The sequence below is a fragment of the Ambystoma mexicanum genome, chromosome 1q, assembly GCF_040938575.1.
Source record: "Ambystoma mexicanum isolate Mex_15411 chromosome 1q, UKY_AmexF1_1, whole genome shotgun sequence".
Classification (NCBI taxonomy): Eukaryota; Metazoa; Chordata; class Amphibia; order Caudata; family Ambystomatidae; genus Ambystoma; species Ambystoma mexicanum.
In genome coordinates, this window is record NC_090922.1 from 1,207,412,061 (window position 1) to 1,207,435,426 (window position 23,366).

At 42.9% G+C, this 23,366-nt stretch overlaps 1 protein-coding gene across 1 annotated transcript in view; it reads left to right on the forward strand.

The window, feature by feature from the left end:
* Positions 1 to 23,366, forward strand: part of SLC35D1 (solute carrier family 35 member D1) — a 180,277-nt gene that overhangs the window by 17,450 nt on the left and 139,461 nt on the right. The window contains exons 2-4 of the mRNA XM_069641946.1: positions 5,027 to 5,060; positions 5,153 to 5,239; positions 19,898 to 19,965. Coding sequence (XP_069498047.1) covers positions 5,027 to 5,060; positions 5,153 to 5,239; positions 19,898 to 19,965 — 189 coding nt within the window. The remainder of the gene's footprint in view (positions 1 to 5,026; positions 5,061 to 5,152; positions 5,240 to 19,897; positions 19,966 to 23,366) is intronic.

The following is a 23,366-nucleotide window of genomic DNA, read 5'->3' on the forward strand; positions in this document are numbered from 1 at the left end:
TTCCTCGCACCTCGGTTTCTAGAAACGTACATTTTGCAATGTTTTAAAAAATAAACAGTTTCTTTGGCTATGTGCGCGCTTTCCTTTCCTTATGAGTTATATCAATTACTGTTTCCTTGTTCAAAGATGTTTTGCTTAGCGCGTCTTACCATTCATCCAGACATTTTCGTTTATGGTACTCATCTCCACTATTTCTTGCTATCCTCTTGTGTGATTAACTTCAATTTTCCTTTTCACGCGTCCACATTTCTTCTTCCTTTTTATCCTCGATGCCAAATGTTTTGTATCGTTAATGGGCAATACTCGGAAACCCTTGAAGTACGATCCTTTAATCACCATATATCAACTGACACTTCAATATTTCAGATTTCCTCAACTCATTCTACATGCTAATGATGACATATTATCATTCCATATTATAATATCTACATACAACACAACATGATCTTTAAACGCACAGCATTTCCAGTTTTCATTCAAACCACAAAGTCAATTTTATTGTGGCCCCTTTTTTACTTTCTCTCTTTTCTGGTGCAATGGCATTGGTGATATTTTGGTGGCTGTGCCCCCAAAACCAAGAAAGGGACAAACTGACCATTAAGCACAATCCACACTTCATTTGTCACTTTGACCATTTGTTCTTTTAACTGTTGGAGATGTGAGATTATGAGCGCTAAGAAAAGTGAATGGAGCCGACCATGCAGGAAGTTGTTCATCCTAGTTAGCAGGTACAGCAGATTTCAAATCGGACACTTTAGAGGCCTCTTACAGCACAGGGCGGTTTGACTGACTCGAGCGCATTTCAATAAGCATCTCAGAGTGAAATGCGTGTTTAGTTGTGCCTGCATTTTAATGTTTATTGCAGTACTTGTTGAAAACTACTGATTTTGCAGGTATTTTTGCAAATGACAAAAGTGCTATTTGCTGGAAGTCTGCCTAATGAGTGCCGCAACCAGTTATTTTTGTGCATGCCTTCTGACAGAAGATGCACCCAACTTGAAAACCTGTCCACTAATACTAGTACATACTTGTACCCTGGCATTTAAGCATCGGAATGAAGAACTTGCATATTCACAAAAAGGGTCTACTGCGGCTGGTGTTCCCATGCACATTCTTTAAATTCGATATTCTGCCTGTTGTGCTCCAGAAGCAAATCTTGGGGCATATAAGTGTTGGTGCACTGCAGAGATCATTGCTCCCTTTTCCAAGTGCACCACACCAATCATTGAAGGAGTTCAGGTGTATTTAAACATGTCATATCTGAGGATCCCCACTGCTGACCATACCCGGTCATGCCTGGGAAAGAGTGCATCTGTGTAACCACGGTAGCTTTTGGTATTTTCAAAATTACAGCAACATCGGTGTCTGTTAAATGGCAAGGAGCTGCAGAGATGCCATAAACCATATGTTTTCTGACCGTGTAGTCGTGCTTCTTAAGAGTCTTATGCTAAAAGATCAGCATTTTGCGCAACAGTCGTTTTCAGGGAACACGATGTCGTATAAATCTTCCCATGAAATCTGGGGAAATGGTGTAACGCTTTCACTGTAGCCTGTGGCAGGCATGCCCATTTTCTGCAGCCGCAGATGGGTAAAGGCAAACCGATATTGTCAGTCGTGGTGTATGGAAATAGAAAAGAAAGTGAAGCACAGATCCACAACAGAGCAAAACAGATGAGGGTGTTGTCGTGTTTTTTTTTTATTTTTTTATTTTATTTATTTATTTTTTTTGGGTCTACTGGGAAAGTAGGCAACACTGCAGAACTCGGGTCAGAATGTCTTGGACAAACCTAAACCTCTTTCCCCTTATTTCTTCACAGCAAGGATAGGGGTATTGCAGAGACTAGTGATTGATGTAATTAATCAATAACTGGTTTGCAAGCTTCAGTTTCTGGACCTTAAGGGATACTGAGGAACTCTCTGGAGATGCTTGGAAGGAACCACATGGATTTGGGCAGGCTCTGCATGGTGTATTTCACCACCCTCATTAGTATGAATAATGACCCAAGCTACACCTCGTTCATGATGCTCAGTGAGGCCGGAACAACATCTACGGTTGCTTGTGGTTTCATGCAAACGGGATGTGGCCAGAGTGGGAGGGCAATCCTTATTTCCATATTGTCTTCCCCTTTCCTGTAATGGTCTGACCGGAAGAATTATGGTCTGGAGAGATTCCCAGAGCTGTGGTAGATGTTAAGTTCCCTACTAAACATTCTATCCATCACCACATTTGTTTTGCATTAACATGGGGAACATCTAGAAACAGTCGTGGGTAGGCATAGCCCCAATAATCTGAACTCTCAAGTTAAGGAAATGGTGCAAAATACGTGATGCTATAACAGTTGCATAGGAAAGGAGTGCATTTTGAAATTCTTAACTTGAGTGCCGAGCGGCTGTTCTAGTGTCCGAGACATGCTAAAGATTGTCCCTCGATTGCATATTATACACAGCTGTCTTCTTGATTAAAGCGGTTTCTCCCTCGTGGCTGGATTAGTATTTGGGAAGGTGGAACCATTTGATGCAGTGATACTTCTAGGGGCTGCATTTGAAAACCATGCACTTCTTCGCTCTGGGGCCTGCTCTCAGCTTCCCCTTGCTGTACTGTCACCTCCTACTGTGCCACTTGCCTGACTGCTTAGTCCCTAGTGTGGAATGCCAAGAACAAAAGCAGCAAAGTAAATCAAACTCTCATTAGCGACTGTCACTAGCCCTGTTCGTATCCTATGCATTGTTTACAATTTCCCTTGCAGTCTCTAAACAAACGTTGGAGTGACTGCATCCTCTACGGTCTCTGCAGGCTTGTTAATGCCCAGGTGCTGGGCAAAGACTAATTTAAAAAAACGATCCAAATAATACGCCAGTGATTTTCCTCTGTTTTGCTTATGTTTATTAATTCTAACCAGTACATTTTCTGTAGACAAACTTGGAGTATTCCGACTATTGGATTATCCTTATTTTAAATTGTTGCTGCATTCTCTGGCGCACCTCTGTCAGTAATATAAAGCACATTGACTAATATGTCTGCCCAAGATGGAGTTTAACACTGGATGACACGTCAACGTTCCAGGTTCTTCTCGAACATCTGGAAAATCTTGACAATCGCGTAAGCTCTCCCAGCGTCACTGAAACCCATCTACCTAACACTCACTCGTGTTTCAAGGTGTTTAAGAGACTGATGGACCATATACAAATACCTTCCTAGTATACGGAGGGTTAACAGTCCACCTGCACTTATTCTTAGTATGCATGCTGGAGGGCGGCTGCTATTCTAGGGGGATTTGCTGGGTTAGGAGTGGTTGCTGTGGTGCAAAAGGTGTGCAAGCCAATGTTGCGTGCGGCTGTTCTTGTGGCAAAGGAGGGGTTTGGGCACTACTGGACAAAATAATCAATGATCCCTCTTAGCCGTCTGCGCCTATTTTTCTTTAGGTACACGAGGATAAAAACTGCTGCCAGTGGCGTAGGGGGAGGACAAACGCAATTTTTGGACTTTTACATTTCTCATTTGAATCTTTTGGACTTGACTCTGCACTTGCGAATGCGCTTGGTTAGCTTAACCACACTAACACCCCCTTCTCTATTCCGGCCGTATCTTCCACTTTTTTAATTTTGAGCACTTCTTTTCCTACTGCTAACCCTTTACATTTCTTCAAATTCCACCTGCCCCCTCCACCCCAACAACCCCAATCATAATTTGTGTGACAGCCGAGCTGAGAATGTTATCTAGCAAGCAGCTGAGATGTACAGCCCACAAACAGTTCCTCTGTCTGGCTTGTACCCCACCAGTTCATAGTTCATACTCCTAACTTCAGATTTTTAGTTACTTTTCCTAGGTAGTTCAGAATGTGTTTTGTGCAGTTTCAAAAATTCTGTGTACATTTTTTTTTTTTTATAAATGTGTTTTTTTATTTTTTTTAAATTATTTTTTTAAACCGTTTCCAGACCTGACATAACAATTACGTCTTTTCTGTGGCATTCCCTTCCCACAGACTGTGCCTTTCCCTGTTGGTCAGGAAAATACACTTCTCGATTAGGCCTAACACATATATAATATATAATTTTTTTTTAATCACTCCAACCTGATGGACGTTCCTCCCGTGGAAAGCTCCAAAGTTCTCTTGTATTTGGTATTTTGGTATTTGAAAGGAAGTGGTCCTCAGCAAATATTGCCATCTCATCTGGGCTTTGCGAGGACGATATCGCAGCACGATGACAGGCAAAGAAAAACACTTCCAAATTCTAATTTGGACACTAACGGGCAACTGATTAAGCTTTATTTCATGCAATGCAATTGAACATGGCAACTCATCCGGGAAAAAAAGAAGCTTGCTTAACCAAGATTCAACACTATAGGTTTTCACCCCCTCATGGTAACTATTCAATTCATTTGAAGGTGTTGCATGTTAAATCACATTCTCGCATGGTTCTTTGTGCTTGTAGTTGCTATCTTGGGGGCGTCCCGTCTCCAGGATCCCTTCTAACCTGGTCACATGACCTCATTTCAATCTCCTCACAGCCTTGCTTCAGCGGTTCACATAAACGCTATGCCTAATCGCATACCATTTAGATCAAATGCTACTCCGTCATCACGCTTTTTGAAGCGGCTTCTGGAGGCTTACACATTTTGATCGCACAGCGCTACGGACCTTACTACTTCTGAGTGCCAATCATGGGGCTTTGGCCCTTACGCTTGCTGAAGTTGATTCATAACATCTCATATAGACCAGATGTAAGAAGTTCATCAACAAGCTTCATTTGCCTCCCCAGGCCAACTGACTCCACACAAATGAGCATAATTGACGAAGGTGCACTAGGAAACCTCTATGAAATGTACAGCATAATGGGTCACGTGTGATGGACAACAAAGCTTTATGGCATTGTATCTCCTGTAATGATTTTGGGATAGCTTTGTTATGCAGAGGTATCGCCTGTGTTTGCCAGATACTGGGGAGCTTTCTTTTTCTCGCCTGCTCAATTTATGAAAACTGCAGCTCACATGTATATTTATTGTATTTCTTCTTTCTTTCTACAGATTTCCTTCCTCACTATGTGTTGGATTAGGGCAGGTATGGTTGAATACTGCAGAGTTTTATTTTGCTCCAGTATGAACCAATCCAGAAACGGTACAGCTGTATAATTGCTTTCTTTCTTTCTGTAGATGCTGGCTACTGTAATTGTGCTCTGGGTGGCGAAGGCGCTCCATTTAATACACTTTCCAGACCTTGATAGGAGTGTACCTCAAAAGGTAAGTTGGTGAGGGTTAGTGTCTCTTTTGTTGCTTTCTAATACGTTTAGTTGTGTTTAGTGTGTGAACCTCGGTTTATGTACCATAGCAGTGCAGCATCCTTTTTAAGGTCCTCCGATATTGTAAATCCTTTGTGGCCAATAGTTTGCTTGGGAATGTGAAACTTGCTGCATACAAGAACCTCAGCGACTTAACCCCCTTGATTATATTTGTGCGGGTCCGGTTCTTTGTTAATGCAACTTCATTTGTATCCCGTTAGCACGGTTGCGTATAAGTCGTCTACTGTCTACTGTATGCTGATACCTGTTTGTCGAATGTCAGTGGGGTAAAATTGGATCTGCGGTATGTGACTCCCCTAGTGGAACAATACTGACCACTCTATTTCTCGAGTCTACTTCATTCTGGCTTGTTCTACCCCTGCAGCCCCTGTTTCTACACTGGCGGTTCGGTTTGCTTTTTTTCTTCTTTTTTGGCCATCTGCCCTTTACCTCCACACCAACACCATTGCCCCCACCCTGCACCCCCTCCCATCTAATGCCAACTCTCACGGTGCCTCATACTGTCCATGCTGCTAGGCAGTATAACACTGCCAGCGTTTGTATCTTTTCAGCATGTTATGTTGGTAGGAATGCACTGTATTATATGCTGGCATTTGCATGCTTGTGTATTCACTTGGCGCAATAAAACCTTTTCCAAAACCATGAAAGACAGTGGTGATGTAGAAGCTGACCATTTCATTTCCGAATCTATATTTTTTATTAGATGAGTAAATCTCACCAAAAAGTCTTTTGAATCAATTCAAATATAATCCACTATAAACGGATTATTTTTAATGGCAGGATTTTATCCAGGATGGAGATGCATATCTTAAAATCCTGCCTTTGTAAAGTGCCAAGTGCATGTGTGTAATCGTCCTGAATTCCCTTAAGGAATCATTGAGGGCAAAACGAAATGCATAACTGCAGGAGTGGGGGGAGCCTACAAAGTTGTGTGTTGCTAGGAGGCTGCAACGCTCACTCTTGTCAAGGTACTCTTTTGCGTCTTATTCTTGGACGACTCGGCCATTGTTTGAAAACTTCTTTTAGTCAACTTTCACTCCATATTCTATGCACCCCTTGGCCCATTTTTTTAAAAAAAATTATTTTTAACCTCATGGCTTTTTAACAGAAGTGTAGCCTCACTTTCCTGGCTTTGTGATCATTTGTCACGGGGAAACACTATCAGTACTGGGAAACTTTTCCTTTTGTATGTTTCACTTTTTTAACAGTGCACACTGCATCCTACAATGCAGTGGGGGATACTTTTGTATCGCCCTATACATTTACACTGGGCATTTTTGGTTACTTCTATATGTGCCTAAAGACAAGCTGGTGGCAGCAATTACATTTTTACAGTATTTTTAGTGTGCACATTTGAGTTTACTGCATTTGGGTACTACGTGGCTAGTGCGCTAAAATGGCTTTCCCACAAGATTTTTCACTTGTTGTTTGGCCATATTGTTTCATGGTCTTTTTTTTCCTGCCTTCTCGGGTCAGGAAATCCCTTGCATGGTCATTCGCCTGGGGAAAGCTGCTGTTTTTGCGGGCTAGTGCCTTTTGTGAGTGTGTACCCAGGAAGTGGGTGGGACTGTGTGGCCTCATTCCACATCCGTGGTGCCAAGAGACGAGGGGTGGCCAAGAGTAAAAGCCACATTGGTCCCGAATTAAATCACCGCTGACTGTTTGAATGGTGAAGATCTTTTCCATTGGTGGCCGTGGATTTGTCCCGAGGCAGGATTTATGACGAGAGGACTCCTGCAGCCGTTTCTTCAGATCCGTGTTGGAGCCAAGTATCCTGTGTCGAAGAGCAGACCACTGAAAATCCATGGACTACTCCCGAAGAGGCCTGGCATCACTTCTGTGTTTGGCCCGGTGAAGCCTTGCTGGACTACCTGATCAGTGAAGGCCCAGTTATGTTAAAATTAGTGCCGTCCAACTGGTGAATACTACGCAAGACTTATGGTATTCTGTAACCCACCTTTTAGGCCTGTAATACACAAGTTGGTAGTGTGACTGAGCAGCCAGGCTTATCTTTTGAGGGGTGATGTGATCTGTAGAGCTGTACAATTGAAATCAGTAAGTACAAGTATCCAAGTAACACACACAAAGTTGTATATAAATAAATATTTATAATCTACACAAGGTTTAAATAAGGCACAGCCACCTATAAGCTAAAAATGGTGCATTAGAGCACACATTATTTTCCAACCTATTGACTGTCCATGTTAATGGGATCATAATCATTCACTGTTTCTGCCCAAAACACCTCCTCGTGGGCACTCTTCCAGCTTGCTTTAATTAAGCATCGATGCTTCCTGTTGAGTGGCCGGTAGTGTAATTTTAGGGCAGTTCCTTGTTATGTCTTAACTGGTGCTGTGAATCTGATGTGAATTAGACAGTCATTATTTAAGAACTGTGTGTTATTTACTGAAGTGCTGTTAAAAATGAGCACTGGTAAAGGCAACGGTTTTGGCTTATGCATAAGCCTTTGCCATTTGGTAGGCACCCTTATCAGATGGCCATGTACTTGCACCATTTTGCACCTAGTGCCAGTTAATACCACTATGGCAGTGTTTGACCATTTCCATGTGTACACAAGGCAAAACTGTTGGCATTACTAATGCTTGATGAAAAGGTGGTGGCAGTTTGTGTTGTACCGTAGGTTTATAAAGGTATTGTAGTAATGAGTTATTGGGGTGGGTGCTGCAGTAGAGATGTTTTGTAGCATAGAAAACCCCTTGTAGTTGAAATTAAAGGGAAGGTTATCTAATGGTCTGCTACAGTTTTCATATAAGGCAGGTCATTTATTTAAAAGGTGAAAAGGTTGGTTGTACTGTAGTTTGATAATGGAGGTACCTTTGTATTATTGAATTGCATAGTTGGTTACAGAAGTACCTGTTCAAAAATAGACCAAGAAAAACATTGGAATGGGGAATGTGTGCAAATATGGAATTGTGGAGATGTACAAGTCATGTCGGTCACTCTTACTTGCTTATTACGCGCCATGGGTCTCAGGGCGCACACAAAGCATACACACGAAAGACAGACTAACGTCAAAAGTAACCAGTAACCAAAGGGCACCTCTTTTTGACGGCTCCCTTGAAATGTTTCAAACAAAGAATAGTGTTTAAAGTAGTCTGGAGACAGTTCCAATATTGCAAGCATCAAAGCGTGTGCCCCCAAATTTTAAAGCGTGGCTGAGAAAGCTTATTGTCAAAGTTAGAACGGAGCAGTCTCTTGCTCGGAGTGACCTTTAGTCAGTCCGATATACCATGATGCAATACCAGTCTGGCATTTATGGGTCACCGTGCACATTTTGTGTGCAATTGTCTGCTTGACTGGCAACTAATTAAGGGCTAGGCTGGCCACCATGAGATGATCCTTCCTGGCAAGACGCTGAATGGCCCTCACCATCCAGGGTGACCATTTGAGATGATCTGAAGTTTTTGAAGATTAGCCATAGATGTGCGTGCCAACCGACTATTACAATAATCGGTTTGGCATTAATAAGGGCACGGGCCAAGAGGGATATTTTTTTCCTTCAGATAAATGAGGTCTGATCTCGCTTGGTAGTTTGATAGCATCAGCGTGCTGATGCCAAGTGTGCTTCTTTATAGGTAGCTGTGAATCCAAGTACACCATGTTTTAACGTAGGAAGGCACTGGGATGGTACAGCCAGCAATGATTATTGCAAGGGTTCAACTTTTTTAGCCGGGGGTCGGACCCCACAATCATGAGTTCTGTCTTATCATTCACGCCCAGTGAATTGACAACATCCATCCATGATTGTATTGGCATGTGTATCTGATTGCTGGCCTCTGAATCCCAGACATAATCACCAAAGGTTTAAGGATTATCCGTGTCATCTGCATACTTTGTATAACTCACACCAAGACTATCCAAGAGCTCGGAAAGAGGGCGGATATAGATGTTGTACAGTGTCAGCGAAACCTGAGAAGGCAGGAACAAGTGAAACCTCTCCAGGCAAGGCTGTTTTAGAGCAATAGGCACGTTTAGTAGCCACTTGTGGACAATGCCAGAAAAATAAAGCAAACACAGTAAAAATTTAACTGCTGCCACTACATTCCAGGTGTAAAAGGTTCAGATACCATGCAGTGCAATGGGGATACTGTTGGAAGACGTAATGTAAAAATACAACAATTCAAAAGGGAAACAGTTTCCCAGTACTGATGGTCTGAAGGACTAGTCGGTTTCCCCATAACAAATGAGCCACAGGAAATGAAGTTGAAGGCCTTACTTCCCTCAAAAAGGATAAAAAAAACCTAGCAAAAAAGTTTCCTACAGAACTATGAATGGAAAGTTGCAAAAGAAAACCATACCACATGTTTCCCCTGACTTTCACTGATTCACGGTAGTCTGGGTGGGAATGGCATTATTGTGTTCCTGATGTAACCTTTCAGAAAGTTCACACTGGCCGCCTCATGCTATGCACTGTTATCATGGAATACCATTCCGTACAGCCCCATTGCTCCTACAGTTCATGAAACTGTTCAGGTACTCAAATAGGGCTCCACATTAGAACGCCTTGTCTTTTACTACCCTGTAAAACGTATCCAAGTTTTCCATTCTTTACAAAGTGCCACTTATGACCGGACCTCAGATTAACAAACTCTTTGAGAAGGATATAGACCTGTAATTTCCTCTAATTATCGAAGAATGCTTTTCAACTAAGATCCTTGCCGTTAGACTGGGCTAAAGGTCTGGTGTGACTGTTGCAGATATTCTCTCCTCACAAATGCCAAAGCTGTCTGAATTATTGGAAACTTTTTGTAGGCGAGTGCTGTGAAAAAAAAAAATGAGCACCAAGCTCATTGTGCTGTAGGTACCGTAGTCAAACGGAACCTTGTATCAGATTTGTAACATGGTCTGTTAATTCTGTGTGTTGTGCATGCTGGAACCATCACATATTTTATTTCTACCGTTTTCCCCTTCTCATAGGGATGTTTGGAAAAAACACAATGGGTGTGTTTGACAGACCATCGCTGAATGATAATCGATCAGAAAAGGTTTTGTTTTTATAGTTTTGCAAATGTTCTTTGCTCAGTAGAATAAGTGTAATCTTCCGACCGATTAACCTTGTACAATTTTCAGAAGTAGCCAGTTTACAGTGATAGTAGCGTTTTTTTAAATGGCCTCCAATTTCTCTTGCAAAAAAACAGCCACATCTGTCTACAATATGAGTAACCTGAACAATTTGACTCTTAGCTACATCGAACTACAACACTGAAACGCGTTCTATTGTTTGTGTTCCAATGCCACTCGAGGGCTGATGTTTTTAGGCAGAAACCTGTGCAGTTCCCTTAGGGACCACTGCAAAAGATTTAAGACTACAGGTGTTGGCAGTAAACCCACTTGGTAGCAGTCTGTACCACCCAGATTTACCTGGTAGCTGTGGCTGAGCAGTCAGACTTCCCTCAAGAGAGTTGGGCAGTATGCAAAGTATACTCAATAGGCACTCTGATACCAAAGCTCTGGTCAGTGTTTGCTTATATTATTGTATCTAAGTATATAATTAATTTATTTTAAAACAAACAGTTGAAACACTCCAGCACTTTTATTGTAAAATATTCTAAACACAGTTACTATTAGGATATATACACCCCTTTTTCCCTATTAGAAAATCACAGTAAACCACTTATTTTCATACAGAGGTGAGCGCTTAACTAGATGGCACTCTAATAAGTTTGTGAAAGGGTTCCTGAATCGTAAAAAGTCACTGGTGAGCCAAAGTCCAAAGGCTGGGCCCCCTCTTAGAGAGAGCAGAGCACAAATGCGCCCAAGATCACACAGTTACACTAGGCTTAGAAAGTCTTGCAGAGGGTTCAGCAAAGCGTTTAGAGAGGCTTAGAAAGTTTAGCCACGGTGTCCCAGGCTAACCCAGTTCCGAAGCCGGGGGCTAAATCTACCCCGTACAGTCGGTAGCAAGGGAAGCCAGGCGGGACACAGTACTTTAAGTGGGAAGGATCCTCCAGCGGTGGCAGTTGTTCCTGGTAGTGGGTGCAAGTTGCGTCGTCGTCCAGGGGAAGAGAAGATCTCGACTTGGAGGGAAGATGAAGGTCGTTGCACTACCAGGGCAGAAACCAGCCGCTGAGTTTTCCGGTAAAAGGTGCTACCTTGGTTTCGCGGTCGTGGTAAAACGTGGTATCCTGGTTGCTTGGCACGGGCAAGGCAGCCACGAGATACGTTGGGAAAGTGAAAAGACGGTGAAACTGGTTATCCCCACCAGTAAAGTAAGAAGAGACTCCGGCGGGAGATCTCCTGTCATTGGGAAAAAGTGGTGAGACGGTCCAGCAGGGCTCCACCGGTCGTGGTGTCGTGGCAGGTCGGCTCAGCTTCTCCCTCGTCGGATTCTCTGGTCCTGTGGCGACTTCTGAAGTTCCAGTCCCCAAAGCCCTGCTTTTATGCAGCAAACCCCCATTCACTCAGCCTAGCTGTCACACAAACATGCTAAGTGGTGAGCCGGCCGGCTCACTACTTGGGCCAATCAGGATGGAGTGCGACTTGAGTTGCCTAGGCAACTCAGTCCAGGGGGCCTAAATTCCCCTCCACCCCTCCTAAGTACCCCAGACAGAGTGGCACCACTTTGGAGGGCTTCTGCGGAGAAGCCCGCCAAAAAAGTGGAACAAAGGGCTCGACTTGGGTTGGAGTCACAGAAGGGAACACAAACGCCATTTTAGAATCAAGTTTTGGCAAAAAATACCAACCGGAGAATTAATATTCATTAAATAAACCAGCGGTATGTTCGAGGCTACCATAAATAATTAAAGGTAGTAGCCTAAAACAATGGGAAATCCCATAGGAAAATATTCACGGTCGACTATAAAAAGTAGTATCCACTGCCACCAGCCAAAACTCGATCAGGGGGGACGGAGATGTGCCCCCTCGACTAACAGACCCCGGGGCAATTGAATTGTCCCAGCTAGTACGTCCACAATATGATGGTTTGTACTGGTTCTGTTCAGAATTTAAGACTAGTAAAGTCAATGGTGACTTTACATGCCCTGGGAGACAGTAGTCAGTCCCAGGGTATGGAGTCTATACTGGGGGGTCACTATGACACCCCTGTGTCACTGCACTGAGGGTGCTGTGTAACACACATTACAAAAACACATGAAGCCCTATGGAGTAAAAGACCCCGTAGCCCATTAAACGCATCTAGATTCAAAGAAACACTCTCAAATCATGCCCAAGAGTGAGGGTAAAAGAGTCTCACTCTTGGCAGGAGAAAAGAAATAAACCCCAAAAATCCAGCAAAGCTTCTGGGGGACTCACTAGGTTAGCAAATTCAGCCTAAACAGAGAATTCTCCCTAACAGATGTATATCGCAAGTAGGCCGGAGGGGAAAGCTCATATCTGAGGGCAATAGGACAAAGTTATTGAAAAAGCAACCAAACCATTGGAGCATAGACTTACAGGAACATATGCGTCTCTATGGATTTAATTGATCTTTTATAACTCTCCTAATGCTGGAGACCAGTCTGAGTGTGGGACCAGGCTTCAAGCCTGTGTTGGTTTGCTTCCAAGACAAACTTGTTGCTCCCTGAACTATCCTCCTGGCCCTGGATAATTCCTGGATGTCTTGTGTTGGACTCTATGCAGAGAGGTCGCAAGCGAGGCTACCAATCATTCTGTTCTACAGGCTATAGGAGATTAGAGGGATGTTTTACCAAAGCGTTTGTGTTTTGCTTGTGGCGTCCACCAGGAATGTTGGGCCTCCTTTTCGGTATCTGCTTGGCTGGCGGCGCATGGACTATTTTAGAGAACTAGCTATGCCCAGGGCTGCAACCTACTTTGTGGGACCTACGGAATATCTTTACATCCATCTGGTTCTTCAACAAAAGTAGTTGGTTTGCTGTAGCTCAAATATATATATTTTTTTAAACCAATTTATTAAATATTAACAGAAGAAATCAGTGTAACAAAGAGATACAATAGACAATTATCCATACAATAATAATGAAAAATATATTGAGAAAAAAAAATGTAGTAATAAAATTCATTAAAAAAGAATATTTAAAAAATAATAATAAATAAATGGGGGCAGAAAAGGTGTGATGCAAAAGTCAAAGCAATAGCAATTCATAACATTGACCTGAAAACAACCTTCTAGAAAACTTTGGCATAGCAACAAACCAAGAAGCAAAAGACATGAACATTATAATGAGTAAATTGAAACATGCATGTCTACTTATCTGAATACAGGTAAACTCGACACAGGAAGCTCCAACGACTGACTAACCCTTATCCAAAAAGGCCTTCCATATTTTATCAAAAATACGTCCTTCCCCATTCACAGAATATATCACATTTTCAATATTGCTTGTGCGATACATCTTCTCCATCCACATGTTCAACGTCGGGTGAACATCTGATTTCCAATTTCTCAGGATCAGTTTTTTCGCCATCATAGCTCCACGTAAAATCCATGTAATCTGATGTTTCCCTAAGTCGTCCAGCATGGTGGATTCCCCCCAGTATTAGAGTTTCAAAGTCAAATTCCAAATCTGCATTGACAACCTTGTTCATCATACTTGTCACATCCGACCAGAAATTCCTCACCCTGTGACACTCCCATAGCATGTGTTCCATAGTGCCACGAAAGTGACCACATTCCCCCAACAGCTGTCTGACTCTGTTAAATTTCGTTCCTTAAGTCTTACTGGTGTCCAGAAAACTCTATTCAAGAGCATTACTTGTCTGGATCTCTCTCCAACATTCAGGGACATTCTTTTAATATTCCTACATAAGTCACTCCACCTCTCTGCAGTCATCTCTTCTTTCACATAGCAAGACCATTTGTCCTGGAGCTTCGCATTAGTGAAACCACTCAACATTTTATACATTTTAGATGCTGAATGATCACTTCTGCCAATCTGTTGAATAGTTAGAGCCAAATCAGAGATAACCAGTTAAGATCAAATGTTCACTGCTCTCCTCAACTTTCGGTATTCGCCATAAGTACCTGTAGGTAAATCAAACTCTAGTTTCAAAATCCGAAATGTTTTCCAAGCGGTCCCATCGAAAAGATCTTCGACTTTAACAAACCCTGCTGCGAACCACTCTGGCCAGAACAAGGTCTTATTGTTCAGTTTGTTATCCGGGTTCAACCAGATTGATGACATACCCGTCTTACCAGGCATAAACCCGGCAGACTGTTCATATGATCTCCATGTGGTTCTAAGGAAACTTGTTAGAACAGAAACGTTTTCCCGATCTGTCGTGACAGTGGAAAGGAGAGCCCGAGGGCGCAAGGGGCCAGCACTCTTTGCCTCAGCCACGGCCCATTCATCTTCCATATCTTCCAAAAAGGGCAGGACATGCCTCAATGAAAATGCTTGATGATATAGTTCGAAATTTGGGACATTCAATCCCCCTCTGTCAGCTGCAACTTCCATATTTTTAATCTGTGTTTTCTTACTCCATAAAAAGTTCTGCAGAATACTTGAAATCATTTTCCAATTCCGTTTACAGACAGGAAGGGGGATCATATTCAGAATGTAATTTAACTTTGGAGCTAAAATCATCTTAATAGCATTAATTTTCCAACCAATGGATAGGCCAAGCTCACTCCAACGGTTTAATTCCAATCTTAATTTTTGCAGAAGTATATCCAAATTCACGCCCATCATGGTCCTCAGGTTCCCGGAGATCCAAATTCCCAAGTACTTCATTTGTGTCGGACACCATTTGAAACCTACGTCCACAAGTTCTCTATAATTAGTCAAGTGTGAACCTGGCAGAGCCTCCGATTTGGTCCAGTTGACTTTATAATTTGACAACAGGCCGAAATCTTCAATCAAGACCATCACTTCTGGAAGAGAAGAAGCCAGTTCCTGGACGACCAGCAGTAAATCATCAGCATACAGCCATAGTTTCTGGGATACTCCATTGTAATTGACTCCCACTATCTTGTCATTAGATCTAATCGCCTCTGCCAAAGGTTCAATGGATATTATAAACAGTAGAGGAGATCAAGGACAGCCTTGCCTAGTCCCCCGTTGCAGTTCAAAACTATCCGATATAATCCCATTTGTGTTGACCTCCCCAGTCGGATTTGTATACAACAACTGAATCCAGCTTAAAAACTCAAAATTCATCCTCTCCATGGTATTCATCATAAAACTCCATCTCACACGGTTGAATGCCTTCTCGGCGTCCAGAGACAAGGCAACAGCCTCCAACTCGTTCTTTTGACATACTTCCAGGGTAATCAACAGCTTTCTCATGTTCCCAGAGGAGTGCCTTCCTTTAATGAAACCAGCCTGGCTAGGATGAATTATTCTAGGAAGCATTGTCTCCAACCTGCTTGCCAGGATCTTTGACAGGATTTTAGAATCGCAATTCAACAGGCTGATCGGCCTATAACTACTAGCATCCAGCTCAGGACGACCTTGTTTATGCAAAAGTGATATCGTGGCATGTCTCAAAGTTGCTGGTAGCAAACCCTTCAGTTTACGATCTTTAAACATCCCCCTCATTAGGTCCAATAGCTCCTCCGGCATCCCTCGATAGAATTCGATCGGGAATCCGTCCGGGCCAGGACTCTTCCCCAAACAGCCTTTTTCACTTCATCAAGAGAGATCTCTGATTCCAGAATATTTTTCTCCGTATCTGACAAGTGTCTTAACTCCAAAGACTCAAAAAATTGCTTCATCCGGTCCGAGTCTATTAGAGATTGTTCACTATACAAGTCTTTATAGAAGTTCCTGAATATGGCATTAATTTCAACTGGGTCTCTGGTCACACCTTGCCTGCCGTTAATAGCTTTAATTGTTCTATTCTCCTCCCTCTGTTTCAGTCTATGGGCCGGAAGCGTGCCACACTTTTCACATCCTTCATAATACCTGCATTTGGTTCTAAAAATCATGCACTCTGCTTTTTCACTCAAAATCTTGTTCAAATCATATTTCATTTTCAGTAACTTGGTTGAACTCACTGCATGAAATCTACACATTAGCCCCTTCTCCAGAACCTTAATTGAATTTTTCAACTTCTCAGTTTCCTCAACATTCTTCCTCTTACGAATTCCAGACATTTTCATTGCCACACCACGCATCACACAGTTCAACGCCTCCCACGCCGTGTTGATTCCCACCTCACCATTCATGTTAGTTCTAATATACTCCTCAGCTTCTTTCACCAACATTTCCCTCAAACCTTCCTCTTTCATAATCATAGTGTTGAACCTCCAAATCCTGGATCTAATAGAGGCATAATTAAGAGACATATCTAACACGATAGGCGCGTGGTCAGAAATCACGATAGTCAATCACACAATTCTCCACGTTCTGAGTCGCCACACCACTCGTCAACACGAAGTCTAAACGAGAATATATATCATGTGCACTGGAGTGAAATGTGTATTCCCTCCCACACGGGTTCTTCAACCTCCAAACATCAGACAATCCATAAACAAGTGTAGGGAATCCCTGTCTCTTTTCCTACCATCCCTGCCCATTTTGCAACTCCTATCTAGAGCTAGGTCAACCACCAGGTTAAAGTCGCCACAAATCAACAAATCTCTCGTATTTCCCATAGACAACAGTTCACGACCTAAGCCATGAAAGAAAACATCACTGTTCATATTCGGGGCATATATATTACACCAGATCTTGTATTTCTAACGTGAATAGCAACCAACGACCCTCCTTTTCTGACTTGGAACTAACAATTTTACCTTAAATTCTTTTTAAACAGAGCAGTTACCCCTCTTGAACTGGAATTATAAGTCGCGTGGAGCATGTATCCACCCCAGCAATTCCCAAACTTTACTGCCTCAACATTAGACAAATGGGTCTCTTGCAGTAGGATTACATTAGCCTTTAGACACTTCAATTGGGTAAGGACCTTTTTTCTTTTAGCTGGATTGCCCAATTATTAACGTTCCAGGACACCATCCGTAAATAATCTTTTGACAAATTAGTCTGAACTGCCATGCTAGACTCACAAAATCCGTACCCCCTTAAAGCACAAAGAAAAATAAGACTAAAAAAACTCAACCAAAAAAAACATTTAAAAGAAAAAACCAACAAAACCCTAAAACTAATAAAACCTAACCTAAAAAACATGCCACAAGATGGAGTTGAACTGAGAATAGAACAAGTAACTAAACCGTGTTCTCGCCAACTAAGTGCTCAACTCCCTATAATCCTTAAGCCAATAATGAAACTTCAATAATGTTCCCTTCCGTGGGCAAACTGTAAGCCGACCTAATGTCTCTAGATTAACTTCTATAAAACCACCCATTCTGACATCAAAAAATTCCCAAAATAACTGCAGTTTAGCCAATATGACCAACTAACAAAAACATACTAGCAAGTAACAATAAAAGCATCCATCATGTACTGCCCCACCTAGAATCAAAGGCATTACAAAACAAATCAGACCAATCACGTCATCATAGTGATTAAATCAAATAATGTAATCTGCCTTAATCCAACCCCCTCCATTGAAGAAACAAACGACTGAGCCATAGATAAAATCAAGGTAACAGGAGAAATGACGCTTACATCTCAAGATGACCCGAAGGTCCATACAGGTTGTACTTTCTGTCATCACAAAGCAGAAACACTGCCTGCAAATCCATAACCATATCAGGTACCTGTGCAACACAGAAAAGCTGCCCACCATCAGGACTCCAAATCCCACACCACCCAACTCTGCAGCCACCCATGTAACTGTAGCCGTATACCCTGAACAATCGTGAGCAGACAGCTACACACAATGAGCCTAGGCATCACAACTCCCTCTCATACAAAGCATCGGTCCAACCAATGCATATATATGTCAGGGCACCCCCCCAACCCCTCCCATCCCCACTTCCATTGTTTGTGGATGCCTATATATGGACAACTCAGGGAAAGCAACGATGTCAATCCAACCCTAGTCAGTGTGTAGAGTGTCCAAGATCATTTGCAGGCTGAACAATGAATCCATACAACAGCCCCCAACATCAATCAATCAATAAGATGATCGGTCCCCTAATGCTACCTATTCAATGAGATATACAGCAGCACAACATTTAGCATGAGCTAATATAACATACGCAGAAAAGTTCAGTGCACTCTCTAATTTACAGTTTTTGCTGGGAGCTCTGCCTAGAGCCTTTTGCAGTACTTACTGTTTTCACAGTTTGTGATTTGTTCTGTATGATGATCTGTTCTAGTTGGAAGAATGCAAACTCTGTGACCCAGATGACTTGCCACACATGAGGGATCTGTAGAGGCAATTAAAACAGATTTCAAACTCTAAGTTGTAACATGTATTGAGTCTTCACCTTTGTTAAAGTTGGTTTAGCAATTTGTCAACAAGATGGGAGGGACAGTACATCATTCATGCACTGTGTGGTAGCGTAAGAGGCCCTTCTCCAAGGGTCACTTTGGTGTGCAGCAAATAAGATTAGACGCAAACTGATGGGTAAAGCAAGCTTCTTGCATTGGATAGAAAATACAGTGATCAGCTGATGAGCAGGAAAATACAGCAGGACAAGTGGCGGGCAGTCAGCCAGCACACAGAGCTCCGTCTGGACAGCCCTTTGAGTACAGGTTGTATAGCGCATCCTAATAACATTTGCACAATGGTGGGCAAATGGCATGAAAATGGTGGTTCCTTGGCATGACATTTCAGACAATGGCTATCAACATCTCCCTTGTGACCAAGCCTTGCGGGGACATTGGCTGGGTACATAATTGTGATTTGGCTAAGCGGCCTTTGCAGAAACCCTACTGTTATCTACCATACATGGTGCTAATCCTATACTTGGAGAGCAAGCGGAAGAGAAGATCCGACATGTCCCTCTGCCTTGGTACAGGGGTCTTGCTCCAATCAGCACCAGGAGGGGTTTGGGGATGTCAGAGGCGGAGTGCAGAGGGAAAGGCATAATGGAAGATATGAGGCCTTAATGTATGAGAGGGTGCCTAATGTAGCATACCATAGCAATAACATTGTATAACAATCCTGCCACATCAACTGTAAAACTATTTCTGTGTCCTGTTCAGACTACATAATTAAATATGTGGGTTGAAATGTAGCGAAATAAGTATAGTGTAGCATTTGCATATACCAACATTTCAGGCTAACTTGGCAATGTTCGAAATTTGTTGAACTAACAGTTTGGGCTAGTTTTACATATAATTTATTGAAATTATGTTGTGAAACAAATATGCGTTGTTCCATCTAGTGTAATATGTACAGATCGTTTAAAAAATATATATATATTTTATTGGGAACCTTAATTTCTTGTGCTAGCATTAGTTTGTAATTGACATTGAGTTATACTCCAAGCAGCTATGTAATTAATCCTAGTCAGGAATTATAAATCCTCACTGCTTGGTGTTTTCTTTAGCAAGAGGGCTGCATTTCACTGAACTGTTAACTCGTATAATGTGTTGCCAATGACGACTGTTTTTTAGTACATCTTTGTTGCAGAAATTGTGTTTTATTGGGACCAATATTGCATCGGTCGTAGTGTGAAGTATGTGTGATTTCACTATTTAAAAACAAGGTTGGGGGGGGGGGGGGGGGGGTGGTGGCAGTTTCTCTTCTCACACCCTCCCCCCGCTTTCACCTTTTCACTAATGCCTCTTCCTCTCAATTCCAGATTTTTCCACTACCTCTTCTGTATTTTGGGAACCAAATCACTGGACTATTCAGCACAAAAAAGTTAAAGTATGTCTTTTTTTTTTTCCTTCTCCTTTTGGGACTGAATGGGTTCTTTGTGTGTTTAAAAGTCTATGAATGTGATGTAGGAGCAGTTCCTAATTTGTTGTTTTTGGCCGTGGAAGAACATTAGTATGGTCACTTTGCACTGGGGTTCGTCAGCATGGGGTGAAAATGCAGCTCGTGTTCCTACTATAGATGAGCACAATTTTTCTTTCAAGAACCTTTTTAAGGGTGTGCTGTAATCTGCTTTATGATATGTGGCAGTGCATGCTCCGTTTGTGCAAGGGTTTCTTCAAAGCCAAAAAGAATAACTATGTATACATGTATGGATTTGAGCCGCCATCCTATTGCTGACAAATAGTCCATTGTCCAAGACGTCATTATCCCTTTATCTGTGCTTCAAGATTGCTTTCAGAAACTGAGCGGCCAATGTGATTTACTCAGCGTTGATTTGTTTTCAGGGATAGATGAATATTTTCTGTACTTGAAATCTAGTAAACGTACATCTGTTAAAACAGTGCATTCACGGCCTATTAAGATAGTCGGAACTTTTCTTTTTAAATATTGACATACATGCATTTCTAATTTTGGATTGGCTTCTTTTTCGCCTAAACTTTGCTGGTGTTCTATAGGATTTGCATTAAAGCGTAGATAGAGCAGCACCGTAGCTGAAATGAGCCTGGGTTGCCTGCCGTCTGTGTATGTCACAAATTGGTAAATACACAAAATGTGTTGGGTAGATTTTATGCACAATCTCCTGTACATGGGAGTCCAGGTATTTTTGGTCTGTTCCCCCTGAGTGAGTGTGTGCACAAGCGCTTTACAAATAAACAATTACTCAGCCTCCCCAAACCCCGGAATACTTTGTATTTCATTTTATACCTTTTTTCTTGGAGTTATACTTTCCAAGTTTTTGGCATCTGTCTTTTGGCTAGCATCATCCAGCGCTCTGTGCAGTGTTGATGGAGTCCTTGGTACTTCCCTTTTTTATTTTTCGTTATAGGGGGATATTTCTTATTCTTCTTTTGTATTGAGATCCGCACACTCCACCTTATATGGATTGCTGAGGGGTTAGTTACACTGGATCCCCTTTCTCACTGCTACTGTAACTTTTTGGTTACAGTGACTAGCTAAACTGTATGGATGGTGACTGTTTTTTTTTTTTATCCTACTTATCTTTGTGCAATTCCTACTCCCAGGCTGTTCTCACAGCCACAGTAGTTCACAGAAGGGTCACTTTGACCCATTTCTTGTTTGCTTGTCCCTTCTTGGTCATTCTGCCATGCTTGGGAAGGGGGTGGGGGGGTTGAGGAGGGTGTTCTGGTTTGAGTTGTCCTCAGCAGGAATCCTTTGTGCAGGCTGCCAAGGCTCCAGAGTGTCTGTGAGGATAGGAAACTGGTGAGGGCTCCAAAACCCTGCTGTTCTTTGTCTTCTGGTGCGCCTGCCTGGAACCAGTTTGAACTTGAGGGGGGGGGGGGGTGGGGCTGGCTGGTCTAAAAGTACAGCCACCACCTAGGGTTTGAATGGTGCATGGGTGCTGATTGGCTGGGTTCCTGCATAAAAGGCACAGATCCTGAGGCTGAAGACATGCTGACCCCTGGAACAGAAGAACTTTTGAGGAAGAGCAGAGCTGTCAGCAGCCACTCTGATGACCGGAGTGCCTTCTGTGTAATTATTGCTGTCGAAACCCCCAACCCCCTTTCCAAGCATCAGGAGCGCTCGACGTCGCTCTCCTTTTTAGATTGGTGGTACCAATCGGTCTTGAGACAACCTGCATTGTGAGCTATCCAACGATGAGCTGTGACCTTCATGGGCTGCAAACCACCAATACTCTGGAACCTGCTGCACCCTCTTCTTCACTGCTAATATACTGTGATACTCTTGATGGAACTTACCTAGAGTTGCTTTGCTGCTCCTGTGTTGCTGGAGTGCTGATTTGTGTGTTTGGGCGTTTGCCCATAGATGTTTGCCTGGGTTTAACGCCTGTGAGCCTACAGGGAGACTTCTCCAAATGGCCCCAACCCTTTTTCAAACAAAGATATCTACTTACTTGTTATCGAAGACTTAACATTTGAACTTTATAGAGCTTGTGCCTATCTGTTTTGTCCTCCAATCTGGCTCTGGGACACAAGCGGGGGGATGCGGGGCACACATCCCTCGGGCATCAGGGCGCTGAACCAGTTACAATGAGGCCCTGGGTGAGAACAATGCATAGTTACATAGTGAAGTTGCATACAGAGGTTCATAAATATGGTCGTGGGACTGGGAGGTGGGAGGACACAGGTTAAGTAAACAGTTGTGTTTTATATGGCTTTGCATAAGGCCCAGTAGGATTCAAGGATTTGTCTGCTGTTGGAGCAGGTGGGAGGGAATTCCAGTGCTTGGCGGCGAGGACTGGGAAGCTAGAACCTCCGGCTTTGACACGTTTGAATTTGGGTGGGACCAGCCTATGGGTGTACAGGGGCCCTAGTGGGCCTGCTGGACTGGGCTTTGGTATGGTGGGGCTGAGTTGGAGAGGCATTTGTGAGTGATGGAGAGGGTCTTGAAAATGAGTCGCTTGTTAAGTTAGCCAGTGAACTGCTCTACGGGCGGCCGAGATGTTTTAATGTTAGTGCAACGCGTAAGACGTTTTGGATGGTCTAGAGGTTTTATTTTTAATGTCAAGCCGATGTACCGGTGAACAGGACATTGCAGTAATCGCGCCTAGCACCCACCATTGAACCAGCGATTGTTAGACCATTGTCTCTTGCGAAGAAGGGTCTAACAGCGCTGAGCAGTTTCGTTGAGTAGGCTGTGGCATAGGCAATAGCATTGACTTGTCTATTTAGGAGAGAGTGGCGTCTAGGTGGACTCCTAAAGTTTTGACAGGAGAGAATGGGGAATCACTGAGCAATCCATATTGATGGTGTCATGATGTGGGTTGAGATTTTAGTACTGATGGGGAACCAGTGATGAGAAGTTCAGTTTTTGAGGCCAGCCATCCAAGCTTGGATAGAGGCATAGTTGGCGCTGAGGGTGGCTACATCTTTGTGGCAAGAGCCTGTGAGAGGGAGGAGAAGTTGCATGTCGTCGGCATACTTAAGTGTAGGCTATACAGTCGGCTTTGTGAATATGTTGTACAGTGTTGGTAAGGCACGGGACCCTTGAGGGACCCCCCCTCCCCTAAGAAAGAGGCTAGCCAGGAGAGGGTGGCAGAGGATATGAAATGCTGGCATAATGTTATGGTCAACCAGGTCAAATGCGGTGGACCAGTCTAGTAGGAGCAGGGCCGGTTTCCCTTCGTCTCTGATCTTGTCCAGCTGATTTTTCAAGTACAGAAGTGCTAACATAATGCTGGGGCAGAAGCCTGAGAGGCGCATACTGAGGATTTGGCATGTTTGTAAGTGACGTTGACTTTGCAGGTAAGC